Source organism: Apis cerana, linkage group LG3 (genome assembly GCF_029169275.1).
Source record: "Apis cerana isolate GH-2021 linkage group LG3, AcerK_1.0, whole genome shotgun sequence".
In the NCBI taxonomy this organism is placed as follows: domain Eukaryota; kingdom Metazoa; phylum Arthropoda; class Insecta; order Hymenoptera; family Apidae; genus Apis; species Apis cerana.
Window position 1 is genome coordinate 11700074 of NC_083854.1, and position 22835 is coordinate 11722908.

Consider the following 22835-nt stretch of genomic DNA (forward strand, 5'->3'; position numbering starts at 1 on the left):
CTAAATCGCTTCGATTTATTAAAATAAAAATACTAATACAAAATTATTTAACAAAACGTTTTTGGATGCTGAATAATTTTTGAATCATTTTCAAAGATATTTTTTGTATTTCAATTTTAATGTAATATAAAGTATGCATTAGTATTCTTTGCAAAAATTATAATATTATAATGAAAGATACGAGGATATTACTTTAATTATGAAAGAATTAATTAATTGAGATATCACATTGTTTCAAACTTATTTGCACGGTTACGTAACTAGTGTAATATAACTAGCAAGTATGGCATCGTATAGCCTCTCTAAATGTTCAAGATTACAACATAGCAATTTAAGATGGTATGCAAATTCCGGTTCCGGTACACGTGACACCGAACACGTCGAAATCGACGATTTTCCCAATCCAACGAATTATTCGTATTCCACGAATACCGATAATCATGAGGATAATATTTAATGTAATATATATTTAGAAAGCGCAATTTGATGAAACGTCTGTGTCCTGAATGCCAATGATTAATAAATGAACAAACGTTGCGGCTTCGTGTAACTAATCGTAACACATCGATTATGAAAGAAAAAAGAGAGAATATTGATTTATTCATACAATTCAATTGAATTCAATGACATGAATTAAAATTTACGGTTAATGTAGAATAAATTGCTAAAAGATAATGAATTCTTAAGAAGCTTATAATGTTCGAGTCAATCATGCTCGTTTTGTTAGGTTAGGTTAGGTTATTAGGACAAAAGTTGTTCAGGATGTCAGTGCTAGAAAATGATAACGCGACATATTTTAAATCTTTTTAAATTGAATACCACGATCTTCTTTATCGTCAAAACTTATAGATATGCATGTATCTTTTAAAATTTGACACCCACGATCGCGTTCAATTTGAGCGTTAAAGTAGTTCACGGAGGTAATGGAAAAGTATGCTGCGACTTTCTCCGTTCTTGACCAAGTTGTCCGGTTTTTCGGTCCATGGTACGATAGGAGGTCAACAAATGAACTGGTTGCTACATAATGAGATATACTTCATGTTGGTACAGTTATTTTCTTTAATATATCCTGCATTCATCGAATACTTTTCGAAAATAAATGCAGAGGTCAGCAGAGTTGATCTCAATTATAGTTATTTCAGCTTCCTTTTCGTAAATATTTTTTCCTTAATTCAATTCCACATGGATTTCGAATATCCGTATAAAAGAATTGCAGATTGGAATATTTTTTCTCAAGTGACGTCAACGTTACATTCTCTTTTTCGATAATAATTTAGAAACATACTTTCTCCGGTGTTACGATGTAACGGACGAATAGAGATCCATAATTATTGCACGAAATGCGCAAGAAGTATACGTAATCACATTTCTCTTGATTTTGTATTGTTCTTTATCAAGATTCGTAAATATCATAATGTTATGATTTGTTTAAAAATCATTAATAATAATGACAAAAAGTCTCATTTATTTTTAACAAAATATCTGATCTTTAATTTAAAAATAATTTTTCAACAGCACAAAAGAATAAAAATTTCTCATTTCGTAAGTCAAGGATGCATACATAGAAGTTCTTACGATCACAAGTGTAGAATTGTGTCATTGTTTAAACAACCTTCATTGATTGCATCAGGCTATCTTATTACAAATCATTTAATAATTACTCGTACTATTTAAAGATAACGAATATCGACGCTTCGGTAAATTTCATTATATTACATATATACAAGTTAGACTAATATAAATGCGATATAATCATCGATTTTTCATATTAGCACCTTTCAATCGTTATTCAATATGCAATCGCTATGTTTGGAGTAAACAATGGATGATTTTACAAAGGCTGCAACCAGACCTTCGATGAAAACGTCTTTGAAGAATGACTGATTCATCGTCCGGTAGACGTAGTAGGTCGTGTTGAAATAAGTCCGCGACATACTTTACGTATGCCTTTTTCTATACCGTTGCTCATTTAAAAAATTGCCATATACCCGTTATAATTTGATTGTGAGCGTAAGAAATTACCAATCAAATGCATCCTCATTACATCATTATAAGAGCGCGTAATTCAATTTTCTTTTTTTTTTATAGGCGTATATTAGGCGTCTATCTTATTATTTTCATCGATCACATAGAACGTAAAAATCAAATATTTAGTTAAAATTAAACATCTTCGATATTAAAGAACTATCATATATGATAATTTTCAATTAAAAAAACTATATTCGTATATCATTCTCATTAAATCCTACACATCTTTACCTTAAATTCTCCTGTTTTGCAATGAAGTACACTTATCCGATTTTACTAAGAATATGTGGGCACGTGACCGGCATGATATATGTCCGAGCTTTTTCACACAATCACACACGAATCAACCAAATTTCACCTGATTTCGACATAACATTCTGTCACTGATCCTCGAGGCATCTGTCGTGCGTCGCCTCCTCGAGGATGCCGGTTACGAGTGCTCCCGAGAACAACCGTAGCCTGCCGAAGGTCACCGAATCTTTCCGAACGGTAGCGCAAATGAACGAACGTTTTTGCGTACCTGACATATTGCACTTCGAATTCTAAAACTACTTTGATTATTTTTCCAAACTACGAGAAAATTATGGCTTTATTTCTTCCCTTTGATAAACTTCACTAAATTGTGCATTCACGATCGATACACTACAAGAAAATAGGAATAGAATGCGACAGAAACGGAATGTAAGCAAGACGAACTTTGGTTACGAACTGGTCAGTCGGCGAGTGGGCAGTTAGGCCCAAGAGGGAGTGAAGAATGGTAGGGAGAGGGTTGAAGCAGACTCGGATTTCGAAAACTATTTTCTCATCAATTATAACAAAATTGAGAAAGTTGAAGAAAATATATGTATAAAAATATTTTTGTTTTTTTTTAAATAATTAATCAATTTATATACTTATTTTTAATATTCTAAGAATAAAAATGTATTATTTAATTATCGTAATATTTCGATTTTTTATTTCTTGGTGATTCCTATTATACTATTCTAAACACTTGCTTATGTAATTTTATTTTGAAAATATTCAAAATATATTTGTAAAATAGATTTGTAAATTTTGAAAACAAAAAAAAAGAATTGTGTTGTACAAAGATGAAAAAAATATATTAAAAATAATACGCTTCTTAATTTTTTTATACCAATAATTTGAAAAAATTTCTTTCACTTGTCCAATAGATAGTTAATGAAAACCTGGAGAATCGTGAATACTAGATGCAGCCCTGAGTCAGAGTCAGACGGGGAGAAGGAAGAAAGTAAGAAAAGCAGGTAAAGAGAGAGAAAGAGTCCTGTTCCGCGTGCACGCGTACATAAATGTTTGAGCGCACTTTTTCTATGCAACTCGTTTGTGATCGGATGAAAACAGGTAGGACCATCGATAGACCATGCATAATGAGAACGCGGCAGCGACATGTTTTTCTTTTTCTAGGTAAATTATAGAACTAGCATATATCCACCTACGTGTCGTTGCGAGCCAAGGAACAGCTGACTCGAACAGTCTTCCCTATTACGGCGCGATTGAGAGATTCAATACTTTTAGCATTCTCGAATCGTTGCAGCAGATTGAAAAAAGATTTTTAATGAATTAATGCGATTGCTTTAAAAAAAAAAATTTACACTTGTTGACAATTTATGAAATATATCTATTTATTTATTAACAATGTGTATTTTATTTTTTTATGTCGCAAATTAAAAAAATTGCAATCTCCACAAAATTCTAAATCTTAGATCAAAAAATTTTTTAGCAAAAATACTTTTAGCATTCTCGAATCGTTGCAGCAGATTGAAAAAAGATTTTTAATGAATTAATGCGATTGCTTTAAAAAAAAAAATTTACACTTGTTGACAATTTATGAAATATATCTATTTATTTATTAACAATGTGTATTTTATTTTTTTATGTCGCAAATTAAAAAAATTGCAATCTCCACAAAATTCTAAATCTTAGATCAAAAAATTTTTTTTTTTAAATGAAATTTTCTTTCTCAATATAATACGAAAATATAATGTTTCATTCACTAATACATCCGTTCGACTGCAATCTTTCATTAACGAATACAAAACTCATTTCAGATCTCACTTTGTAAATTCTTCCAGTAGTAAAAAGAAGACGATTGAAAGAAGCTAATCGAGCTAATAGCATTTTAATCATCGGATATATATATATATATAAAGTACCGTTCATAGCAAAGTATTTCTTCGTTTCAGGATAGCAGATATCAGTGTCGTTGGAATGTTATCGACAGGAATGGTCGTTCTTGATCTTGTCCCGAACAAGATCGTTCTCCAGTACGCCCGGAACGCCGATTGTCCTAGAAAACGAGATTCTACCGGTCGGCGCCTGGCCCGCAGTTGTGCAATTGCCTTCTTAACGACTTCGTCGAGACCTTCTCGCGTATAGCTTCGCCACTTTTTTCTACAACTTTACTTTTTCCCGATATCCTTTACTTCGTCCACGTCTTAATTGTCGAACGGAAACGGGCGACAACCAATCGCTAACCGTTCGTCGCTGCACCTCGTAATTTATTAACGTGTAATTATTGGAAATAACTGAGTATCAGTCTCGGTTTACGGTCATTGGTTCAACAACGTATTCGAGGAATGATACGGTGAATTTTTCAATTTTTTTTTCGAACACGACGCCTCTTTAAATAAAATTTTCGACGATATCGTGTGGAATGCGTTCACCGACTCGTTTCTGATAGATTGTCTATTATGAGAAGAGAAAGGAAACACGTAATAAAAAAAAAAGAAAAGGGGAGAAGAAGCAACGGGAATGCTCGCTTCACGGGAAGCAACTCGAATCATGATAACGTCTCATCGATTTATTAACTCGGTTACCTTAGAAACCCGGTTCGTCAGCCCTCGGTTAGGTCTGGCGGATATGGATAACCGTTATCACGATGCACGAACACAATCGATATATATATATATATAATATCCTTACCATCTGAGAATATTCGAACCAAAGTTTCGAATCGATCTTCTTCCTGCACGACATTTTTCTCTCTCGATTATTCTCTCCTCGATACCACTCCTCCCTTTTTCTAACGATATTCAGGTACAAGTTCTAATTTTCTCACAGACCACTTGGCCGTTTCGATCGATCATCCCATGCTCGAAATTATTAAATTATAATTTAATTCGAGTTAAGGATAGGCTGCTCGCGAGGATACAAGAATTTTTCTCCTCTCATCGGAAACGAATTTTTGCCGGGAGATGCTTCTGGCTCTGATTCATCGAAATCCTGCGGTTTCGCATTCCTCCTCGTTGAGGTAATTTCCCTCATGCGTTTCTGCCTATCCTATCGCGATCATCTTTATATATTCACGCGAAAAAATATTTGAATTATCTGTGACAGTTGTCAAACGAGAATAATTCTTTCTTTTTTCCCCCCTCTTCTCTATTATTCCACCCAGTTTTACATTTTCTTATTCCTCGTTTCCCTCAAAAATTTCTATTTTCATTTTTCCACCATTAACGTTTCCACTTTCACAGGAATGGAATTTACCTCAATGGAATTTATATTTTTTCCTCTCTCATAACACCAATCCATTGATAATTTCTCTCTACACGTGTCTCCGTCCACTCAATGAGAGAGAGAAAAAAGGAACGAGCTCTTTTACGTTCGATACATGCACTCGTAATAACAGCTGGTCACGTTATTCGTGTCACATTCGTTTATTATCAACTTAACAATCACTCGCACGTTTCCAAGTTCGAATAAATTTAAAAGAAATAAGAAAAAAAATCACATGTATAAGAAGGAGAAGAGAAACAATAGAAAAAGACAGACAGAGAGGGAGAGAGAGAGAATGCGAAAAGGATAACAAAGAGATATAGGCGGAATTGCTCGGTAAAAGCGAGTTTGAGAGTAACGGTACAACAATTGCACGTCGTCGTGACTCGACGAATCTGTAATTGACAGTATATGGTGTTAATTGGCCGGAATTAATCGACTTGGACGGGGACGAACCCGCGTTTCGAAGGAAGATCTCCCATCTCTGTTATGTAAATCAGCCATCCTTGAGCGCTGCAATGCAATCCTTCCTCGAGTCTTCCCCTCCCCTTTTTTCTCTTTGTATCCCCCTCTCGTTGTGTTTCTCTCTTTTTTTTTTTGAAAAGTTAAACTTTATCACACGAGCTATCCCATGGTGGAAATTGCACTAATAACTGTGAGATTTATCGCGCGGTCGTAAATTTTGCGGTTGGAAGATGTCGAGAACTCGACATTGGTTCAACGATCGAACGAGAAAGATGGAAATTATTATCGTACGTGTTCATACGAGAGCGCGGAACAGGGAACAAAGTCCGCATTCCGGGAGTAAAGACGTAGAACTAACCGTAAAGACCACTTGTTATCTGGCTGTTACCTGCAGAACAATGATAACGGATGATGATAATGACGAGCTGATCGAGCGAGGAGATTACTCGCGATCGAATACTGGAAAAACGCATATTATCGTAAGTCATATATACCGGGCTTAGCGCAAAGAGATTTAGAATGATTTATTATTTCACATTTATGAAAAGACGAAGATCGATTAATTATTGAATTTCATCCATATTTATTTCTCAATCTTTTAATCGCGAATATTTCCTTTCGTAATGTTCAAACAACAACTTGTCATCGTTTAATAATTTATATTTAATAATTTGATTAATTATCCTGCGTGTTAGATTGAATAATAATACGTTTATTATCGCGAATTTATTTGTATTTCTCGTGAAATGGAATAATTAGTTAGAACTAAAAAATAACATTGGAAGATCGTAATAATCCGTGTAACTAAATAAGGTTTCTTTGAATACGTTTAAACGTAATAAAGAGAACGGAAATATAAAGAAATATAAAGATTAACGATTAGTCTGTTCCTCAATTTTTGTCAACAATACATATTTGCACAAAAATTCGCAGTCTACTAATCAGTATGTTTTCGGCTTTAGGGAAAGCCTGACTACTACTTATTACGTCACCATGTATGAAATCATGATGTCAAACAGATCGTTTATCATTCTTATCGCGGTGATGTATGTGTATCCATAGTTTTCTGAAATGTTACACGTTTAGTTGCAAGATTACTTGATGAATCCTTCGCCTATTGACCTCAACCTAGCCAATGGTATTTTCTATGATAAAATAAAAAATATTATTGCATTAAAAAAAAAAAAAAAAAAAAAAAGAAAAAGATGAAACCGGATAGGAAATGGTGGACGGCATTACCGTGTCCGATTGCGAAAAGTTGACGTAGCCAGGTTGTCAAGGCTTAAAAAGGTCGTGGAGATACGGAAAGGCCCGCACACAAGGTATCCCTTTGTTGTACACCTGTCTTTGCTTGGCCTGCGTTACGCGCATATGCAAATGTAACACGAGCATATGTGCCCGCATGCCACGGCTCGAGTGTTTGCGAGCGTAACATCATACTCGTGAAGCATTTTCACGTGGTTACGTGAAAGATTAATTACGATAATGATTAAATATGGGGCAATTGTCGATAGTGGACCGGCATTTGGATCAAATGTGGGCCAGTGAAACGTGATAAATACTAATTGTGTTGTGCGAGGGGCAGAAGATACAAGATTTTCATTTTTCAACTTACGATAAAATAATTCCGTTCATTCAAGTATTTCATCACTTGCATTGCTTGAATTAATTAAAGAATTATTATATATATTGAAATTTAGTTCGCTACGTTTCGTCAATTTCGATTCCACTATAATTAAAGTAATTATGTTCCATTATCTATCTATAGGATACAAGTATCATTTTCTTCTATCTTTTTTCTTATTTTCACGCTTGTTAGATGGCACACCTTGTACGGTAACTATCGTTTCCGAGGCAGGAGGCGCTTGGATCGTTTAGAGGAACGTAATTACCGTTCCGTTCTCTATTTCATCTTGTCGAACGAGGGCTACCGGTTTTCGAACCCTTTGTCGCTATTCGAAACAATACCACGCGACACATCGTGTGACATATGGCTAACAACGAGAAAGGAATAAAGTGGAGAATCGATACGTTGCCGAGATAACAATTTGCGTCATAGTCAGGCGTCGCATTGTTCGATCGGTTTACACGGTATTCGAAATTTACGGCTCCGCGCCGGCGGCGACTTATGGTTCATGATTCGAAATTCGAGGTTTCCTCTTATCCGTTAACTGTCAAATAAATATATTCTTAACGAAACAGTGCTATTTTTTTTACGGAAAAAAAAATGTATTTACAGATTATCCAGCCTATCTATACCTAAGTTAACCTAACCTATACTTGCATTTTGAAAGATGTGTATAATAAAGTTTGACGAAACTTCCAGTTTTTGTGGATAGAAATCTATCGAATAGAAAATTTATACGATACACTTTCTGTTTTTACACATTCTTTACGGAATAACTATCAAACAAGTATCCTTAATTTAATTTATTTTTTCTCGATAAGTAAGTAGTTCCATAAAATTTCTTTTTTAGATGGATGGAAAATCATCGATTAGAAAATTTGTACGATACACTTTCTCCTGATCTTTACGGAATAGCTATCGTCAAACGAGTTATCCTTAATTTAATTTATTTTCTCTCGATAAGAAGCAGAATCTAAAGAACTCTCATCGTATAAAATCACGATCTTGGAATGTGTTCTTCGCGAAACGAGCACGCGCCGCTCAAGCTTGACCAGTTGTCAACTTTTTCTTTCCTCAAGTCACAGTTTTGTCGAAGATTTTTCCTGTTTACATTCCGTCCCCGTCGCTTAATAATTATCTCGCGGTTTGTTACGCTTTCTCGATTCTCCTTACACGTTGATGATAGCGGTGGTCGCGTGTCGAGTAAATTTCGCCACAAGATACAAGAAGAAGAAGAAGAAGAAGAAACGAGAAAAGATATAGGAACGAGGACGAGAAAGATTTCACATCCTTGTACGAAACGAATGGTTATACTTTAGAAGGAGCAGTGATTCGGCAATATGCCAGTGTCTATCATTATGCTCGCGATCTTATCGAGAACGTCTAGCACAATGTCGTACCGTGAACGATCTAGGTTAAACACGCACTTCCAATACAGTGCGTACCGCTATTTGACATTGTATTTTTCATTGGAGAACAAGGGAACGAAAATGGCCTGAGTTGCCTAATACCAGTGTTGGACATTGATCGTTTACAATTTTTCATTTGACGAGTTAATATAAAAATTGCTTAATAATATCGATCGATTAATGTAAAAATCGAGAAAGTTGTCTGTAACAGGATATTGGACATTGATTACAATTTTTCATTTAATGGATTTAACGTGAAAGTTGTCTAAAATGCCATAATGAAAGTCGATTACAATTTTTTTACTTGATTTAATATAAAAATCCAAGTTGTCCACATCAATTTAATTAAAATTTATCGTTTAACGTAAAAGTGAATTGCTTAATGACAGGCTTATTGTATACAATTATAACTTCATTTGATCGATTTAATATAAGAATCGTTCGATGTTGGACCATCGATCGATTAAAATTTATCGTTTAATCGGGTAACGTAAAAATATCTCTCAACATTCACGTTGAATTCAAAGAGCTCGAAAATGATAAGAATTTTTTGAATAGGGTATAGTCGCATTTTATAGATCCATGTTCTATGAACAGTTTCACTCACGCGTAATCCAATCGCGTTCGTTTCACCAAACTTTTCCTACTCGATTAAAGTGGCAAATTACGATAGAACAGCTAACTTTCGTTCGAAATACTATTTCTCTTCACCGATATATCTTTTTAAATTTTCTCTGTCGACACTCTGCCTTTCTCTCATTCTATTTTCTAACAAAGAATTTAAGGAAAATAAATATTAATAATAATTATGGAATCGATTTGATCCTTTTTCTGCCTGTTCAGATTTAAAAATCGAAATCGTCAAAGTGAAATTTCAATGTTAAAAAATTTGAATTTACAAGCAGATATTCATTCCATTATTACTATCATTAATCCAAATATAACTTTTCAAAAATAATTCTTACTTATCATCACGAATTACTATTAAATTTAATAACATTTTATTTTATAAATTTAAGGATCTATTCGTTAACCTTTGTTTACAGTAACAACGATGAATAGTACGATAGGAAAGTACGATAATAACACAACGTTCACGTTTCACTCAAGGTGACACGGTAACGCAACGATAATTATCTTCAAAGCGAATTTCCAATTCGAGGAAACAAACAAAAATAGAAAGACCGTTTAAAATTCTCCCGGTTAATATCTCCCCAACCAACGGAATGCGTGAGTGAAAATCAGAGCGGAATGATCGTTAAAAGAATATTAATTCGATACTTATCGACCTGAATTTCATAACAGTTTCTAAAGTGATTAAAATTCGATTCGTTTATCTTCTTAATTATTATTTTATATTTGAACACGCATTGAAAAACAAGAAGAGTTGTACATAGTTTTTAAGAAATTAAATTGAAAATCAATCTTGTTGGACGGTGGAATGGACGCGAGGGTATTGGCGATAGGAAAATAGGCGACCAATCAGAGCGAGAATGCGAGTGCAGCAATGGGTAGTAAGATGCTATACGAAAATATATAGGAGAGGGGAGGGCTTTCGCGATGGAACGAAATATGGAGCGAGAGTCGGTTTAAATTTCGTGATCTGGAACACAAGTTCGCATCGAACTTTTTGGAAGTTCGATGCTATTTTTTTAACTTCTTAGCGCGCTCGCCCGAGTTAAATCGTTACTGTTTAAAAACAATTTTTTTCCATGAGATCTGCAGTTTTGGTTTTTCATATAAATATAATCGAATAAATACGTTAAACGGAGTTGTACTTATTTTCTCTCACCCGAGATGAGATTGCTGCAATTGTCTTAATCTTTATTTGCATAAAACTATATTTTTTTGTTTTTTTTTCAAAATTTATTAATGTTTTTAGATATTTTAAGAAAATAGAGAATAAAAAAATTGGTGGAAAAATAACTACTTTTGAATTTTTAAACGGTGCGTTAAGGGGTTAAAGTAACGTTTGAACGAAGTTATATTTACACGTACAAATTTAACAGAACAGAAACACAGATATATGATCACTTCACCAAAGATTTCCATTTCCGAGAATGCATTCGTCTTTATTTTCCTGTCTGTTGGAAAAATTTCCAAAGAATTCGCTTCATTTTATCGCAATATTTTAACTTCTCCCTTCTTATCGCGCCCCGCGAGATTAAAGATAAAAAATGCATTAGAAAATGCATCACTTTCGAAAACGTAAATATTATTACTTTGATAAAGAGATTATATCCCTTTCCCTCTCCTTATAATTATCTTATAATGGTATTAAATAATTTTCGAAAAAATATCGTGGGGAAGGAGAAGATTAACTAATTTTTTCGTCTCATAAGATATTTGCAGCTTTATCTCTTACATTATGATATCGAAAATTCTTAACTGCATTCTATTATCGAATCGATGTACGCGGATCGGTGAAGTGACAGCACGAACATCACGATTTATCGATCATAAATTTGATCGATCTCGTTCATTAATATATATATATATATATATATAAATCGTGATTTTAATAGACACCTCGAATCTTTTCAATTTCAAGATAAATTTACTTCACAAAATTTTATTTCTCATTCTTCGACTCGGACGCAAACGGAACAACTCGAGCGTTTGAAGATTGAATATTTTCTCTTCAGGGTGATTTTTTTATGAGAAGTTGACGCGACACAATCGTGGCCGGCCATATCTCACACGTTCGATCTGATGGACAGCCCGGGGCCATTCTCTATAAGAAGAGATGCTGGAGAGACCCCTCCTCCTCCTCTTTCTCCACTTCTGTTCTTCCCGTTCTTCGTGCCTCGTATTATCTGTCCATTGTCTCGCTTGTTCGGTAACAATGGTGATACGTTGCACAGCTAGGCGAGGAAAAAAGTTCACGTGTTATCGTAACTTTAGAATTTAATGGCCTCGACTTTGATTTACACGCGACCCCGTCGGCTTTCGCTACTAACTCTACAGAACAGAAATTTGTATCTCTCCTCCTCTATCTTCTTTACTGTCGTCTGCTTTTACGGCTACTGTTTTATTTAAAAAAAAAGAAAAAAGAAAAAGATTAAATAAAACTTGTTTTGCTCGTTTATCGTAACGTAACATTGAAAATTTTAAGATTAATCGTAATCTTGTTTCTCACATCTAAGTATGCGCTATTCTTTCTTTTAATGATGCTGTAAACAAAAAATTATATTAAAGAGGTAATTATTACATAATCATATACCGAAGAAGAGAAACAATGCGGAAATTATCTGCGCTTTTAGGCCCAAATAAGAATTTAAAATTACTTCACACCGCTTGATATTTAGATATAATTAACTGGCACCGGTTCATTAAATTTCACTAAACGTAAAAATTTTAATTACCAGAGAAACAAGCTAAGGAAACCAGAAGGAAAGAAACACTTCGCTTACACTCTCGTTCGTATTAAAATCGATACACTCAACTTCCATTTTTCGAGACTGTTTCTATTTATTCACGATTCGAGACGCGTTCCATATCCGTTTTCCCGCGGTTTTCGATCGAGAGCAAGGGAGGGGAAGGGGAAGGGGAGCACGCGTGTTTCTTCCGTTTTCACGCAGAGCGTGTAATGGCACAAAAGTCGCGACACTTTGCGCCACGTGCCACGTGCATTCTGTTCTCCGGATACACGCGTGGCATTACGTCTGCGCCAGACATCAACGTGCAGCTGACGGTCCTTTGGATGCACCCTTCCTCTTTGAGTCGTCCACCACGTCGCTCGTGCGCGCACCGTGCGCCGCTGCTATACCAAATGCCAGTGACATCGGAATCAATGGTGGTCATAACGGTTAACGTGACCGGCTGTGCCTCTACTCTCTCGGCAGAAAGACGAACGAGAGGATTTGGATTTGGTCGAAGAGATCGAGAGAGAATTTAGAATTTATTCCAGTCGTTTGACGATTATTTTCCAGTGAAGAATGTTACTATGGAGGAGAATGCAGAATGGAGATACAGCTATATTTAGTGCTTTCGGAATTAACCTCTTTAGGAAGGAGCGCGATGTCTGTGAAACACGTATCGTCCATCGAGGGAAATCGTTTTATCGATTTGGTTTTTAATATTGGTTGATATCGATGTGTGTATAAACGTATTGTTCACTGGTGGAAAGAAATCTCGCAGATCTGATCGTTTAATTTAGAAGGAAACGGTTATCTTCACATGCATTTTTCTATCTATGTATTTGTCACATATACCAATTCAAAACGATCTATACCTATCTGCACTTGGATGTATTAGCATAGGACATAGAATCCAGAGAATTCTAATCGAGAATAATAATTTTTTTATTTCTCATAATATGCGTAAATTACGATTTGTAACGACAGTTTAATTTATAAATATAATTTCATTTTCGAGTAGTTGAAATAATAATTGTATGTATACGAATAAGCTGGCCATACTATCAAAATAATTAACAGTTTTGTTAAATATTTCAGTCTTAAATAATTATCCTAACGTAACTTCATAAATGAAAATAATTTTTACGATTTTCAATATCCAAATTATAGCTTCTTTCTTCCACTATTATATTACGAAGCGTGTGGTGTCAGGATTGTCAACAAAGGCGTCCGAAGTGGGGATAAATGGTCTTGGCGAAGGACTCCTCTTGCCCCTGCGCCGTCCCGCGAAACTTCTTTCCAGCGTGAAACAGCAGTTGGTATTTCTATGAAGATGGAAACTTTCGTTCTGATCCGTTTTGCTGATTGAAAAATTTCTGATGTATCTATTGATCAGATATCTTGATAATCGTACACAGGGTGCGATTATGCAAGCTGAATTAATAAAAAATAATTACAATCGTTTGAATTGCAAATAATAAAAAGTCAGGATAACGATAAGTGTTAAACTGTTTGGTAACTGTAAACTGCGTTTTTGAATAATCAAGTAGGCACAACTATTACAAAGATAATTATACGGTAGATTTAAAATGGCAGAATAATACATGGTAGATTTAACTATAATTATCGTTTCTGTTGATGATTTTAAGATTTCCAGGCTACAATAATATACACGTTTTATAAGCGTGCAATCATAAAATCAAACATATCACTTATTTGCAACTGTTGGACAAGTTTCGATCGTCAATTATTTTTTATCGTCGATTACCTGTCCCCTTAATAATTTTTTTATCGGGATTCAATGTAAGCGAACGTAACCTGGAAGGTTATTTAAATTAACCGGCTTTAACAACAATTTGTTTATTCTTCTCGTGAATAATCTATTAAAAATTATTTTACAAGAGTTTAAGACGAGACGAGTGAAGTAATTTTCTTAATAATATTATTTGAAAAGAAGAATCTTGAAACGAAAATGATGAAACCAGATGACGATGATGATGGAATTCTTCATCTTTATGGGTAGAAAAAGATTACGCAACATTCATTGTCTATTGAGAACGTTAGGCTTTGTATCAAATTTTTAAGCGAGGAAATTAGAAACCATTGTTACTTATAATAAAAAAAAATATTCCTATTCCATTCACCAAACGTTCGGCATTGTGGCTTACACAATATAAAAAGAGATTATACTATATTCACGATTACAAAAGGCAATTACAAGATACAACAAACACCGTTCAAGTAAAATAATCTCTTTCAAAAGGATTCATTCAAAACATTTCCAATTTTAATTTTTCTAAAGTTGAAAAACTTGAATTATATCTCTCGATATGAACGCAACAGCAGCGGAAAATATTTTATCCATTGATAGATATATATACTCTCTGCGAGTAAAAATTCTACGTACAATTATATCCCTATCTTTTTTTTCCTACACTTTATCATAATCTCTAATTAATATAATATGGAGTGGAAAAAATGCGATTATATGTGAGCCAATTATCTCGAAGCGCAAAATCAAGCTGGCTCATTGGCTCCGTTAAAGTTCACGCGAAGAGAACAGAGGGGATATCGTATTATCGAGGCTCGTCGAGGCTTCTGGATGACTGGCGATTTCGATGACCTTAAATTTCCCGTGAAATGAGAAATACGCGTTCCGTGATTCGTCCATCGAGCGAAAAAAAAATTAAAAAAAAAAAAAAAACGAAAGTTCAACGTTCCCTAATTTTCCTCCCTTTCGAAATTGTCGCGAAATTTTATAGAGAATTTCTCTCTGCGAAGGATTTCCAGGATATAAATAACACGAAACGGTGAATTCGTCGAAAGTTGCGGATGGATGTAAAAAAAATTGTGAAATGTGGAAAATGATGGCCGCCCCTCGGCGGAAGCTGCTGCAACCGCTTCACAATTTATCATTCCGTCCCCGATTTTAAGCATTCGAGTTATACGCGAGCTCAATGGACCGCGCAATCCGTTACGTACGAGATTCTTGTGAATTTATATATATATATACACCGTGTAACAGTAAAATTGCGTGGAAACGAAGAAAGTGGAGGAAATGGATTAAATTTCGTTCAAAAATGGGAGGAAAGAGGAAGAAGAAAAAAAAAGTATAGAATTTTAAATTAAAATATTTTTATCAAATGGTTCGCGGAGAGGAATAGGAATGAGAATGCTCGTTGCTCAATCTATCGCGATCGAACGAAGTATCAAAGGAATGTGTGTCAACGTTTCCATAAAACTATTTACACAACCTGTCAGTTCCATTGAAAATTATTGTTGGATTAAAATTACATGGGATTATAGTTTCTTCTAATGATAAGCCGGTAACGAAACCTTCGCACTTTTCCACGCATACGTTGTACATTGGCCCACAATTAAACGAGCATGTGATTAAACAATTTGAATAATTATTCTATTTATTTTATTTCGAATTCCTTCGAAAGCTCGATTGTATATATATATATGTGTGTGTGTGATGTTTATAGATGAAGATATTCTTGGTATTGTAATTGCGGGGAGAACGGTAATGGCGGAGAGAAAGATGGCCACGTTTTCTAATGCAGGTTTTACTTTTCTTCTCGTCAGCACGTGACCACGTCCCCTTGTATCGCTAATTCGTGCGCGTAATTACCATTTAAACGGCACGTACACATCTTGTTAAGATGGAAAATAAACGAGCTCGAGAGGTATGGGTATTCCTTTCAAGATTACATAAGCGATAATTAAGAGACACGGCATATATATCGAAAGATTGATATCCAAGTTTCATGGCAAGGTCGAGAAAAAATGTTATTCCTCCCTTGCAAAATTCTCTTCTGAGAGATGAAATATTTCTCTTGTTTTTAGTCATTATTTATAATTTAATCGATATTGAATGGTAAAGGGCATAATTGGATCGATACTCGATAAAAAATTATATTTAAAAATTGTTGAAAAATTCAATCGGCTGAATTCACCGATATCCAAATATTCTAACATTTTATATTCTATAATTGTACATTAGCAAAAATATAAGCGCACAGGTAGAGAATATTTTTCGTTCAATGAAATTGAAGAAATGAACAAAACATTTTTTAAAATGTAGAAAAATCTATTGCGATAGAATGCCAGGATGTGGAGAATATGATAACACTGATATCAATGACGATAAAAATTATAATGAAAAGAATTAACAATATTTTAAATTTTAATACTAGTAGAAACAATAAAGGAATGCATTGAATATGTCACCTATTTTCTCACTTTGAAGCATTCGAAGCACAGAAAAGAATCGAAGATCAGACAAAAATTTGTAACGTTAAAAATCCATTACTTCAATTTTGTCATAAATAAACCATAATTATTTTCTTCAGAATATAGTATAATTTTAAGAAAACGTTTATTAAAAAATTAAAAATAAACTACTTCAACAATTTCTTATTCTAATCATCGAATAACCTATATAAATATATATATAAAGCGTCAAACGGCCAAGATCAAGCACGAAGCGCAGCGGATCAACTAACAAAAGTGAGAGAATAAATTCTATTTATCCGAGCAATTTTAAATAAAATTATACTACTCAGAAAAGCTTCGTTCACTCGAAATTCCAGCCAATTTACTTTTTTTTTCTTTTTCCGTACGCGAGCCTATCGAGATTCGTTTCGCAGGAACGAAACGATTCTTCGTTCGTCACGGCACGTATGCGCGGCACAGCAGAGAAGACGTACGTACGTATGCGCGACGAAGGAACGCGAGCGCGTACCTCGTGCGTACGCGCGGCGAGCGATTTGCGCAAACGTCTTGATCGCTCGTCTACCAGGCGAGCATCGCCTCGAAGGAGTGCAGCGCCTCGGTATCGCGTGTCTCGCGACCCACGTGACCGCGTCGCGACACACGCGTAGTAACGCGAGCTAAGATGCATTGGGCGGCGGGCGTGCGTGGCGAGAGTTACGCGGCGTGCGCCGCGCAGCGTTTACCACGTGCTAGGGAGGAGTTCGTCCCATCGATTACGAAACGAAATTTCCTCGAGTCCCGTGCAACATTCACGAAAAATCGTGCTTTTATTTTCATCGAGCTGCGCGGATTAACGCGCGAATGGATGAGTTTGAACGTCGATAGATCGATTAATGTGTCGTAGTATTTAAATTTGTAGGAATTGAAATGATCGTGCTTTCTTCGTGATTATCGTGACTCGTTTTAATTCCGAGGTGAACATTTTCTGTGGTGAAAATATGGTAACAATCTTTTGCATCGTTAAACATTGGTATGATATGATTCTATTTAACTTTTTATAAAAAATTGTAATTATTAAAAATTAACTTTTTGGAGAATTAATAACAACAGATTATTTCGTTCGACTTTGTTTGAAATTAATCGAACAATGTTGCAATAATGCAAGAATTTCCACTTGGGACAAAAAGGATCGTGATTCGAGTCGCGATGTAATTTGCAATCGTTTGTTTATACTCATCGGCTTTCAGCTCGTGGTCCCGGAATGCCTTTCACGAAGCGATCCTCAAGATGGAAAAGAAGAGGGGGAAGAGAAGAGCATCGGTTGCGTGTCTCTGAACTTGATACTTTTGCCGCAATTGTACGCCCATTGCAATAAGATTTTTGTATCGCGGTTTTGTAACGCGGCGAGGGTGTGCGCTATGCTTTTAAACCGAGCCAATAAATTAATGTTACCAGGCGAACAGGAAGCGAGGAGCGCGCACTCTGCACACTTTTGCAAAAAACCTATTGTTAACATGCTACCCTGTTAAGTATGCAATAATGTCTCAACAATCTCACCTGTTGTTTAACAATTATTTTGCAACCACCGCCGGTGCGTGTGTAAAACCCGTTACAAACGTTGCCCACGGTACACGAGTGTTGCTTTAGCCTGGAAATTCCGGCCTACGTGCGAGGAGAAAACAGAGCGGGCCGCGATATCGTAAATTATTCCTATGTAACGAGGGTTGCCTTCTCTCTTCTTTCTCTTCCCCTCCCTCTTCCCCCTCTTTCTCTCTTTCCCTCTCTTTTTTTTTTTTAAATTTATTTTATTTTATTTTATTTTATTTCTAAACGAGCCAAGAAAGTTCCTTTCGCTTCATGATGCCTTGGTCTCGAGTCATGTAATGTTGTAACATTGTTCTTGTTTTTGCGCATAATTTGTTGTTGTTGTCGAGGAGCGATTGTAACTCGGGGATTATTTTCACGGAAACATGTAATTTAACGATAATCGATACGTTGTAATATTCAAGAAAAATATATATATAATAATAATAATAATAACAACAAAACGTAAACACTTCTATTTAAAAAAATAGATCGTAAATAATTTTCTTATCGATCGAGGAATATTTTAAATAATATTTTATAACCGAATATTACACGCTCGCCCTCGTTTCCCTTCGATAACGCCAACTGTACACATACTGTGACTACAAATCTCGTATTACAAATCCACATTTGACGTTTCCTACAGAGAAACCTTGCACGCTCGACGTCCCCTTGCCCTCTTCTCGAAACTACAGTTACACGCATAATCCATCTTCCAAACTCGATTAACCATAAATTTACAACAACAACAAAAAATCTCTTACCTTACCGCAAGAATATCCCCGAGGAATACAAATTCGAGGCCTCGTGCGACGACACGATGTATATGTATATAAAAAAAGAAAAGAAAAAAAAAAAGAAAAACCGCGAAGAAACAGTCGCATCTCCGTACAATCCCTCCTTAACGACGCGTGCCCGCCACGAATGGCGATTGGAATTCCACTTTTCCACGCGAGGCATATTTCTTTACCTTTTGTCCGCGCTCGGAAGTATCGGTGTGCTCATAAATAAAGCATAACCGTGAGCGAGTAGGCGAGGTGGATCCCTGTGTGTGCGCGCGTCCAACAACGGGACGTGCCCTCCCGTTTCTTCGCCATAAGAGGGTGAAAGAGTGAGGGCTAACAATGCGAATCGGGAGGAGGGCAGGTGGTTAGAAAATAAAGGTGGAACCAAGTAAGCGGTCAGTTACTTTTAAAAGGGTGCTTTTAGAATATTATTATCTATTTCCTGTAATGGTTACGTTATATTTTATAGGCATCCCCCTCGATAGGGATTTCTTCATCAATGCTCGAAGAATCAAGGGAAACTTTGATTGATATTTTAATTAATTGATTGATTAATTAATTGTTGTCGGTCGCGTATTGACAGGCAGTGACGTCATTCATTGATAAAAAAAGGAAAAAAAAAAGAATTGGCGATATATTGCTATTCTTAGATAAATTTTCTATTTAAAAATTCTTGCATTTTTTAAAACATATTCAGAGGATAAGCCTATGATTAATTATACATGTACGGTTTATCCATACAAATCAGGAATCCGCATATTTGCAAACATATTAACTTTGGCCGATTGTAAATCAACTTCTTTAGTGCCTGCAATCCGGATTAACGCTCCGAGTAATACACCCTTGCGATAAAATGTTAACCTGGCTGATTCTTAGGAGAAGTTCAAATGTAAGATAAAGAAAACTATTTGAGCGATTTCTATGTTTAAAATTTTTCCGCAAAAAAATAACCCAAGTATTTTATCGTAAATAGTTTTCATCGTAAAATTCTTCGAAAGACATAACAAATTTTTATTATTGCGATAACTTGTCAACGTTTCCTCGACCAACTTCGTATTATTTTTAATACGCAACATGCGCGGTGAACAACATAGCGAGTAAACATCACTATTTTGTTACACCATCGTAACACGGCTCGCCCTTCGAACGCCGCGATCGAGCAACTACTCCCCTGCACCAGCATTCCCTCCGCGAGGACGTGGCGCACGTGCATTATAGCAGCTTATGTCGCGACTAAAGAAGCTAACGCGACTAAAAGATTAAAGGATCGTGACCGGTTAATATGAACCATCGTGCGCCACGATTCTTAAAAAATTTCGATACTGGGTATCCGGGTTACGACATATTTACAACCACACCGCATTGCAAAGCGTAAGAGGAATTATTTATTAAACGGTACAAGCACTGATGGTAGCAAGAAACGTAGGCAGAGAATAGGAAAGGAAAATCCACGGGAAAATAAATATTATAATACATAGAAACGTAAAAAAAAATTCCTTTTCGTAAATAATTAACGTATTAAAAAACAGAATTCAATAATACAAATTGAAAAAAAAATGCAAATCAACCGCATTGACCTAATAACGCTTTAATTTTCCCCTGTGCAGAACAAGCGAGATCCCGCGTATAAACACGACTGTGGTCTAATCGCGTGCTCGATAATATCGTAACACGGTATTATAAACGTTTCACCTTAGAAACGTGATTTTGCCCGTGCAATCATAATTTCACCGAGGTTTCTTTCCTTTTTTTTAATTTTTTTTTTTTCGTCGTTTCTTTTTTCCTTCCTGATTTAAATGTTTTTTTAATTCGATAGAAAATACCAGACAACGGATAGTAAATCAGAGGGAGGATTTCACGGACGAACAGTGTGCACGCTGCAGCGATAGATAACGGAGGCCGAGACCGTTGTTGGCGGAGAACAGGGCAGTTTTAAGGTGCTGATTTATCGTGAACACCGTTTAAAGATGAAAGCATACTTCGTCGAGAAATCGTGACTCGTTAATCGCTACCATCGTCGATTTCTTTGACCAGTTATTAACGAGCCGCTGAATCGCGTCGATCCTATTCCCGGATGATCGAGAAAACATATGGATTTTTTTTATCCTTTCACGCTGTAATATAAAAATAAAAAAGTAAAAAATTCGAAACGAAATAGAATTGAAAATTTGAAAATTTGATTTCTCCCTTGAAGTATATTGATAATGTTAAATCCAACAAAGATTTGAAGATTTTAAATTAGTTATCTTTAAAAAAAAAATCTTCGAACAATGCGCTTTCAATTTCGCCAAAGATAGAAAATTAAACAATGCTTGGTCTCTTTTTTTAAAAATTTCTGCCAACACAAATATCGCATTCTCTCTCGTGCCAGCTACAATATCCACAAATTTGCATAACACGTCCTCGTTACCGAAACGTCTGAATCCGTGGTAGAAAAAGAAACGGTAAAGAAATACCTTGTAAGAATAAAAGAGGAGATTCCGTTTCGTGGGAATTCTGCAAATTTTTCGAAAATCCGGTTAACGGTCAGTTTACACGGCGTTGTATCTTCCACGAACTAGTTACTTTGGACGGAAAGGAAAATCGAACACTGGGACAAAGGGTGAACGCTTGTTCGCGCACAACTTGTGGCACGATTCACAAAGGAGGAGAAAGGATCGTTAACAAGGCTATTAATTGCCGCGATCAATTCGTAATAAATTTAAAATGAAAAATGACTTTAATCGTTATAGTTATATTCTTCCTGAAATGAAATCGTTATCTCGATTCAAATTCACTCGTTAGTAGATTGCACGAATTTAAAACGAAAAAAAAAAGATAACGAGGACATTGAACTCGCTGATTCTTCACATACTGGAGCAAAACCGCCATTGTGATTTCGTACTGTTTTACCACGTGCGCACCGTTCTAGTGCCATGCACGCAACTTTTGACTCTGCTTATTGTTAGGTTAGGTTGAAGGCTGGGTCCTGGATCTTGAAGGGAATGTTCGCGGGCGGCAATTAAGCAATACTCGGTTCGTCGGTTACTTTTAATTGTTCTTAACGAGGCTAAACGCGGCCGTGGTCCACGTCACGGCGCATAACAATGAATAACGGTTGCGGTGAACGAGTCCGTTTACTTTGTTCTCTATTGTCACCGCCAACGACAATGAGCCCGACCACGCCAGGGCTCGAAATGCGTATCATTGACGTGCGAACCTCCTGTGTACCGAATAATTACGTATGAATCCGGCTAAGATCGGTCTGTTTTATAAACTCCAGATGTCCATTTCACACAACATATTCTCTTTTTTCCTTTTGACGCGAGTATAAAAGACGAAGCGTCTTTTATTTTTTATTTTGTTAATGGGAATTGCATTCTGAATTAATTGTTAGAGATAAAGAAATCGCACGATTGTCATAAATAGAAATTACTAAACAAATAGAAATAATTTCAATAATCGCTGTAATAATAAACAAATATAATATAAATATTTTTATTTTTCTGTCTAAATTTTATAGGTTACCAGCGTTATAGGTTTACAGTGTTTTATAGGTTAAATTGGTATTGTTTCAATGAAAGAAGAATGTGTTAAAAAAGAATAGTTAAGTGGAAAGAAATGAATTATTATAAAATTTTGTGTCAAATTCATCGATTTTCAATATTTTTGTGAAACTGCGACGAATTCTTTAAAATTAAATTTTTCCGAAGGACATTGGAAAAAGGAACATTTTCTAATTATATCACAGGATCGAATTTTTCTTTTAATAAACTTTGCTCCGATCATATAAAAATATAGTTTTCTGACAATTATAGGTCACGTACAAGTAAAAGATTATATAATTCAACACTATATTTAATAT

At 35.4% G+C, this 22835-nt stretch overlaps 1 protein-coding gene and 3 long non-coding RNA genes across 8 annotated transcripts in view; 3 read left to right on the plus strand and 1 right to left on the minus strand.

Moving 5' to 3' along the window:
• The window catches only part of LOC108001899 (protein kinase 4), a 39778-nt gene that overhangs the window by 6661 nt on the left and 10282 nt on the right, over window positions 1-22835 (minus strand). Inside the window, exon 1 of one of the 5 annotated variants that reach the window (XM_017063207.3) lies at window positions 4969-7206. The exons of 2 other annotated variants lie outside the window; for them this stretch is intronic. In XM_017063207.3, the coding sequence (XP_016918696.2) occupies window positions 4969-5022 (54 nt within the window). In that variant the 5' untranslated portion in view covers window positions 5023-7206. Of the gene's footprint in view, window positions 1-2259; window positions 3205-4199; window positions 4340-4968; window positions 7207-22835 lie in introns of those variants that run through there. 2 more of the 5 variants (XM_028668785.2, XM_017063208.3) reach the window with 2 other exon arrangements.
• LOC133665825 (uncharacterized) lies at window positions 2646-3679 on the plus strand. The gene is made up of 2 exons (XR_009829213.1): window positions 2646-2785; window positions 3201-3679. It is a non-coding gene; the product is annotated as an uncharacterized LOC133665825 (long non-coding RNA).
• On the plus strand, window positions 12494-16755 carry LOC133665832 (uncharacterized). Its single transcript, XR_009829220.1, has 2 exons — window positions 12494-13947; window positions 14051-16755. It is a non-coding gene; the product is annotated as an uncharacterized LOC133665832 (long non-coding RNA).
• Window positions 17303-21146, plus strand: LOC133665826 (uncharacterized). The gene is made up of 2 exons (XR_009829214.1): window positions 17303-17649; window positions 20808-21146. It is a non-coding gene; the product is annotated as an uncharacterized LOC133665826 (long non-coding RNA).